Raw genomic sequence first — 8231 nt, 5'->3', positions numbered from 1 at the left:
TAAAAATCCATACTTCATGAAATGAAGCCATACCTAAAAGAAAAGGACTGGGAAGGCAATTTAGTTTCCTGTGGACTGTCATTGAGTATGCCTTCCCCCAAGCCATTGGCACTATCCACTCTGGAGAGATTGGGTCTCTCATATAGGAGCTAACTCATTCCTGTACATAAAGTACTCCACCATCCTCAAAGGGAAAGTAGTGTAGAAAAAGCAGAGTAGGATAGGGGATAAAATAATCCCCACTCTGCTGACCTACTCTGGACAGGTCTCTGCAGTTTTTTAGTAGACAGTTTCCTCTTAGTCACAGAGATCTACATCTGCGTGGACACCCATCTTCATACTATCAGTAGGAAACACAAGCCTCATGTGCTCAGGTGCATGAGCCTGCAAAGCAAATAAATGACACAGGGACCTTTTCTTGGGAAAGAGGTAAGAGAAGTAATAAATGGTTTGTCACTAGGTAAGGTAAAGAAATAAAACTGACCTAAGGCATGACGAATGATGAGATGAAGTCAACACAATTAGAGTTTGGTTTGTCAGAGGAAAACACATTTTCTTGGTTTGCGGAGGTACTGGAGGAGGGAAAATGGTATCTCCATTGCTATCAGCAGTGGGCAAGCATTCATCAGAAGCAACAAAGGATCAGGAAGGACCAGGTCAATACTGGAATAATAGAGGTGGGCTGCTTAAACAATTACAAGCAATGCCAACAACAAGGCCATATAAGCACTTGCACGGGCAGGACTGTGCCAAGACTCTAGCCTTGTGTGTTCAGGTGCAGTGATCTGAGGAAGAAAAATAGACGGGACAGTGTTAATTTTTACTTCCTTCCTTCAACACTCAGAACTGTACAAAACCTATTAACTTTACCTCTTTGTGTGGCCCTCAGACAGGCTCTGCTGAAGCAATACCAGTTAGGGTAAAAGAAAAATGTATTTGCTTAGGCTAAAACTGCAAGAGACCCTGTCCAAGCACCACTGCTATAATAATGGAGCCTTTAACAGGAACATGACACAATTAACTGTTATTCGCCACTTTTCCTCCTTTCAGCCCACTCTTCCTAGCCTTTCTTCTGGGAGACACTGGTGAAACAGAGCACCAGTCTGCAGTCTTGTAAGCAGTCTGCAGGCGTGTAAGACTACAACTCCAGGTCTCCATGGGAGCAAAATCCCAGCTTTCACTTGCACCTCCAAACAAAGCCAAGTAACCTTTGCTTTTATGTACCACAGAAAAAATACTAATGGAATTAGAAGAGATATCCTTTGCCCGAAGCACAGACTATTTCCTCCAGAAGCTTCAAAACTGGGGTCAGGCTGAGCTTGAGCTGCTTACATTTAAGCAGTTATTCTCCTCACATTTAGCACAGAGCAAGGAAAAAAACTTGTTAGCAAGCATATCACTCTCTATTTTAATTCCTGCAAAAGTGAAGAGTGCTTGATATTTGTATTGAAAATTACCAGATAAACCCACAACCATATACCACTTAAGAGTGTAGCATTTGGATTTTTAATACCCACATACTTGTCTAGGAATAGGGGGAATGCATAGTTGACTTAGAAGCTATTGCCACTTTTTCCCAAAGCATTAGGTATATAATATTCAGCTTCTTGGGAGTTATAAATCAGCATGCTGCTGACTTCTTTACTGCTGCCTGGACATGTATTCCTACAAGGTACTCTGTGTGTTTTGGGAATTGCTGGAAATACTGGATAAAGCTTTATTTAACTGTGCAGCCTCACACAACAGTTTGTCAGGGTCAAATTAATATCAAGTCTATGTACATGTAATTCTCCCTGTTATTCCCCAAAAAAGAAATTTCCATATTCATGATAGAGGAAAAAAAATCTAAATTACCAGTTATCAATAGGTTGATGGATGTTTTGCTTAATGTCACATAGAATAGGGAATATCATGATTTTCTTTTCCAGACACCAGGATGTATTCAACTACAATTTAATCCACTTGAAACAAATTAGAAGCTATGAGATACCGTTTTCCACATCCCATCTATAATGCATGGAAGTAAAACAACACTGATAAAAACAATCCTTTAGAGAGTTATAGAATTTCCCCCAGGAGGATTTACATTCTTGTTCTACATCTTTTGCTCGTTTGTCTATCCTCTGCCCTACATGCTGTTGCAATGCAATCCACAGAAGCAGATGCATGAAGATGTGACATGACTACAAATTACTTCCCTCTAGCAGATAGAAAAGGTGCCGTTTTAGCTGATAGCTGTATCCTACCAATACCTACAGAGGTGCCTTATTGAAAATATTAACATGCAAATCTGTAAATTAAATCTGACATTCAGTTTTCTCAGATTTGCACCAGTGCCACTGCAATTTACAGTTTAGGCTGTACAGAAGATGAAGTAATTTGAACTGTTAAAGAGATTTGAGAGCTAAGGGCAGTTCATTGGAAGGTCAAAAAGCAATTAATTATATGTAGAAGCAATAGACACCTAGGTACCATTACTAACTATTTTGGCTTATCAAGTTTTCATAGAAACTTACATGTCAGGCTTGTTATATCTGAAAGACTAAAGTGATTACCTTGAGTATTGCAAATCTTTTCTCCCTACTGTTGGACATATAGAGCATGAGCTCCCTGTACTAGGTATGGTGACTCTCTCTGCTTGATTATGACATTTTAGGTTGGACCAGATGATCTCTCTAGCATTAGCCTCTTTCTACGGTTATGGACAGTACCATGAAGACATTCAGGCAATGGAAAAGGTTGCCCAGAGAGGTTGTACAGTCTCCATGCTTGAAGGTTTTTAAAACACAGTTGGATAAAGCTCTCAGTAACCTGGTCTGACCTCATAGCTGACCTTGTTTTGAACAGGAGGTTAGACTAGTTGATCTCCAGAAGTCCCTTCCAACCTGAATTATCTTATGATCCTATAATCTTAACCTCTGGTAAGTAAAAATCAAGCATTCATAGAATAACTCTATTTTCATTTTCCCATTAATGTTGTAATAAGTTTACATTAGGCAACACAATACCATTATGACCAGTCTTTGCACAGATTTGCTCACTTTGTGAGTCAAACAAGATCTTGAATCCATTAAATATTTGTGACATTTTCATTTCATTTTATTATTCTTTTAATTTATTTAGGTTAACGCCAAGGTGGTACAGGGCTCATTAGTTACACATTTAATTTTTACATCTGGCAATTCATGGCAAGATGAAGAACAGAACAGTAACATTCGTGACAGAGGCTGACAGAGCTATACAGTATCAGTGCGACTGTAATAGTCCTGTGCAGAACTGGCCACAGGAAAGACTGACTTGAAACCTTTAAAAGACCTTTGCTCCAAATTTACTCTGTTTTAAAATTCACTGAATTAAACCACTAGATACAATTTGTCTTTATGTTCTTAAAAACTGATTGCCTTTTYTTCAAGCAGTCCATCTCCTTAGGGATTAAAAAAAAAAGTATGTCATTGTCCTTCATTGTCAATGAATGACACTGTCATTCCACAACTACAATTCTAAATATTGCCAGGCTATGTAAATCAAGTATATAGGCAAGTAAACAAAAAGAGAACACTATTCAATTTACAGTCAGCTGCATGTGAGAAAGAAAACAGAGCAAGAATAATAAACAGGTACTTCTGCCTGATGAAATATAGACCTTCAGTTTCTTAACCACTCTCAAATTATGGAAGTCACAAGGAAAACAAATCTGATTGTTAGATACAAATCATACCATACAGAAGAAATAAGAGTTGTCATCTGCAGTATAGCTGTGCTCATATGATTAGTACAAATACTGTATTTTATTAAGGACTGCAAATACTTGCTATATTTACCCTCCAATAACAAGTTAATATTTCACAAACTACCAAAGAAAAGCACACTGGCCAGTCACCAATGATAAACGTATATACAGAAAAATCACATATGAAACTGAAGTATTTTAATAGCAACATCCTGTTAAAGAAGAGTTGCTGTTGCCCTACTTTTGCTTTATGTATGTTTAACGTGATATAATGTCATTTTCTGTTACAGCAGTCAACTATGTACAAAGAGCACTAATTAAAAATTAAACACAGTAGCTCTCAGAAGGTAACTGATTCTGTTTTATGTATATATTAAAGTTCAAGTAACAATCAGCCTATATTTGTTCTCAAAACAAAAACACAAGTTCCAGAGACAAAAACACTAGAGGAGATAGAGTTGTCTATGATGACTTCAAGAACATATATATATAATATAAATGGGACAAATTCTCAACACTAAGGCACAATAGAATTAATACTAGAATATGGCTAAAATCTTATTTGACTACAGCATTGAGTGAGCAGTTCAATGAGTGTTCCTATGTTCAAAACACTCAGCTACAACGTTAGTGAATTTTGTGTGTAAGATACTTTTACCTTAGTGCAGCTTCCACAAAGCATTCCTAAAAAAATGGAATTTTAGAGGGGAGTGATGGTGTTCATTTATATGTACTTATCATTTTATAATTAAAGATCAGTTCATACTTCCACAAAGAAATGCAATTTCCAGACTAAATTTGATCCTTTACCATTTCTGTTTGTGGAAATGATCACTGTGATAGCTCTAAAGGAGAAAAACAGGTCTAGTTGATGCAGGACATTATGGTTCCCATCCTACTGTCACTCAAGCTCACAATAAAACCCTATTGTTTCTGACACAGGCCGGAGTAGGTCTCTGAACTTATGAGCAGCATAATGCACAATACAAAACACACCTAAGTCAGGGGGATTTAGGTGGGCTTTGGATCAAGCACACTGCTAGCAATGTGTTTTGCAGTTGCACTGGTCTGTTCCTCTCAAAGATATAAAACAGCATTCCAACCTCAGGAAAACATTCAAGCACATGTCTAGAACAAGATTTAAGCATAGGCTTAAAAATCAGGCATGTTCTTGAGAGTCTTCTCAAACAAGGCCTCTGCAAGATCTGTAGCTTGTTTTCAAAAACAGAAATTTTGCTGGCACTTCATGTGGATGTTTGCCTTTTTTTACTTTTAATCCACTGAGAACCTGTGAGTTCAAAAACCAAGTATGGCTCAGGCAGAAAAGCCATCCTACAAAAAAGAAGAGCTCTGAATATAGGGGAAAAAAAAAAAACCACAAATCCTGGAAGTTTGGAAAAACAAAACCAAGACAACCAAAACCTCAAATGATGCACTGGGCAAAGCTGCTGTTAAAACAGCTTAGAAGATCTCTCTCTATATATTGAGAAAATTATAAAGACTGTGTTGGATGTATTGCAAGAAGCGGTCTAGCCAATAAATCGAAGAAACGGCCGGCTGCCGGGAGACGACGGTGGTGCCGATACACCCTTCCCCGCCCGGGACGGAGGCGCTACGCGGCCGAGGCGACTGCGGCAGCCGGGCAGCGTCGCTCAGCGCCGGCCGTGCTCCGGGCACGGCCCGCGGCCCGGGGGCCCGCCCCCTGCTCCCCGCGGAGACCCCGCTCGCCCGCGGCGGCCGCCGTCGTTTGGCGGCAGGTGCGGCCGCTAGGCGCGGCGCGGCGCGGGGGCCGGGCTCATGAGGTTCTCGGTGATGTAGGCCACCAGGAGGCAAATGAAGACGAGCATGACGCAGATGGAACCCCCCACGGCCGTCATGGCGACGACGATGTCCCGCATGGCGGCCGGCTCCACACGGAACTCCACGCACTGGGCGGGCGGCGCGGGGCGCGGCGGCGCGTAGCGCGGCTGGAGGCAGAGGCGGTAGCGCACGCTGCCGTGCGCCTCGGGCAGCAGGTAGTCGCGGCAGGCGGCGCCCAGCTCCACGCTGTCGCAGGGGAAGCGCGTGTAGGTGCCGTCCCAGGAGCAGTTGAGCGCGAAGCCGCGGAGGCCGGCGGCCGGGCGCGGCGGCCCCCACTGCAGCAGCACGCTGCCGTTGCGCAGCACGTTGGCCACCAGCGCGCCGCCCGGCGAGCGGTGGGCGCGGCAGGCCCGCGCCGCGCACTGGAAGCCGCGGGCCGGCGTGCGGAAGCAGAGCCGCCCGCTCGCCGCGCCCTCGCCCCCCACCTTGTAGGGGCACCACGGCTCCGCGGCCTCGGCCCGCCGCGGTGAGGCGGGCGGCGCATCCCCGGCGGCGGCGGGCGGCCCCCTTAGGGCGGCCGCTGGCGCCCCGAAGCAGAGGAGGGCCAGTAGGGACGGGAGCAGGCTGGGCATGCCGGCCGCCGCGGCATGGAGCCGAGCCGCGGTGCCAGCGGAGGGTCCCCGTGCGCCGGTTATAAACGCGGGCCCCGCAGCCGCTCCGCCGGCCGCCAATGGAGAGGCAGCTCCGGCATTAACTCTCGCTGGGCTGCGGAGCACCAGCCGCGTTGGGCAGCGCACGCAGGGACGCGCACACGCTCCGGCCCGGCGGCGGTAGCGGGCGGGGGGAGCTGGGGCCGGCAGCGGCGGTCCCCGAGCCCCGCCGTGCCTGGCCTGCGGGGGGCCCGCAGCCCCCGGTGCTCGGCTCCGGCGGGGCGCTGCCCCCCATAGCGCACGGCGCAGGGACAGCTCAGGACCCCCCGGGGCTTTGCCTGCCCTGGGGCCGCAGGCACCTTGCTCGGCAGCACGCTGCTCTGGTCTTTGTGGCTCCTGTACGGTTTGTGAGGGCCCTCACTGTCTCCGCTGGTGCCGGGAGGGGGGATATGTGATCCCTGCTTGCATGCAGGTTCAGGCACTGCTCACAAATATTGGATGTCAGCAGTGAGGAGAGTGTCAGGGACAACAGGCTGCCTGCAGGGTCTCACGACCAGCAGTGACTTTGTCTGGAGCAGACCAATGGGTTAAAATACAATCTGCTGAAAGCTGTGGAGCTCCCTTTCCTCTTCAGCTGGAGTAGACTTTGTTCAAAAAACGTGTTTTGTATGGATTTTTTTTTTTAATTGGTTATGTCTGCAGAAAGCCCAGACCAGAAATTAAGGACCAGAAATCTAGTACTTGTTAAGGACGAGAAATTCACAGAGAAACTGGGAGAGTAAGCACATAATATGGAGAGAAAGACACAAGTTCTCCCCAGGAGGACAGCTGATGGGCAGTGGTAAAGTTGTGGGTCTTGGTGCACTATGAAACAACAAAAAAAAGATATTCCTTTTCCTGTATGCATCTTCTAACACAAGCCATTTCTGCTCTCTGCACCAGGACCAATCCACAATCAACCCATTTGACCTAGAGTCTGCTAGTAGAGCAGTGCAGAAGAAAAGGGGACTGAGGAAGAGAGGGTGCTGCTCCATCCCAGCATTATACCATAATGCTTTCTAAAGGATCTTGAAAAATTCATACTGGGAGTGCAGGCTTATCTAAATGTGGAAACAGAAGATCCCTTAAAAAAGTAATAATAAAAAACAGGCACTTTACCTAAGCAATCTTTGAAGTCTCTTTGAAAAGTTAAAGGGGTAGAAGCTGCTTTAAAGCCTGTGTCTTTTCCACATTGTTGTGTTTTATTTGTTTGTGTTTTTATCAGGTTTTACAGAGAGTCCTGAAAGTTTTTAAGCAGTCCAGAAGCCCGGAGTTACTTTCCATCCAGTAAGAGAGTCAGAAGACCATAAATCCTGCTGAAAGATGGTATGCTTCTCTTTATCAGTTGTTCTAAATAGGGAATACGTTGTTTCAAACTAGCCTTTAGTCCTTAAAAAGCTGTGCAAGATGATCTACTGAAAGCACGTAAGAAGACTGCTACTCTAAACAAAAATTACTTAAAAAAAAAAAAAAAACAGAGAGGGAAGGTTTCCTATCTTCATACAGATGTTAGCTAATTCAACTCCAGGATTTTTCTGTCACTAAAGTTTCCTACCTTTTGAAATAAGTGATCTCTCTCCAACTTTAATTATTCTTGCAGAACCCTTTGGAACTGAAATGATTATAGATTTGACTGTTTAATGTGGTTTCACAAACTAGCTGCAAACCACCTAAGTTTTCCTTGGACCTCAGTTGAGAGCTATTCTTCTAAAGACAGTGAGCATTCTCTAGGTTTTAATGTACAAGACAGTGCAAAGTACAGTATATAAATTTTTCCCCCCTCCTTATTCCRTACCAAAGCTAACATCCCTACCATTAGTGAATAGGACATACAGATGCATAATACAGTTTTAGCTACTGCTTATGGAGCAAAGAGGAGGTTTTAACAATTAATGCCTCTTTAGTACTATGCATAAATGCAAATGATGCATCTGATGCCCCTGTAAGTAGAACAAATCTTTATAGGTAGCATCAGGTCTGTCATCAGTAATGATCTTGCATGCAAAGTAGTG

General features: G+C 44.5%; 1 protein-coding gene across 1 annotated transcript; it reads right to left on the bottom strand.

Annotated features, from left to right (window-relative positions):
* Window positions 1-5496: 5496 nt before the first annotated feature.
* FNDC10 (fibronectin type III domain containing 10) lies at window positions 5497-6162 on the bottom strand. Its single transcript, XM_026085700.1, has one exon. It carries the CDS (start codon window positions 6160-6162, stop codon window positions 5497-5499), a length of 666 nt encoding a protein of 221 aa, XP_025941485.1.
* Between the last annotated feature and the right edge of the window lie 2069 nt (window positions 6163-8231).

This window comes from Apteryx rowi, unplaced genomic scaffold (genome assembly GCF_003343035.1).
Source record: "Apteryx rowi isolate R43461 unplaced genomic scaffold, aptRow1 scaffold_67, whole genome shotgun sequence".
Taxonomy (NCBI): domain Eukaryota; kingdom Metazoa; phylum Chordata; class Aves; order Apterygiformes; family Apterygidae; genus Apteryx; species Apteryx rowi.
This window is presented reverse-complemented; position numbering and strand designations above follow the sequence as displayed.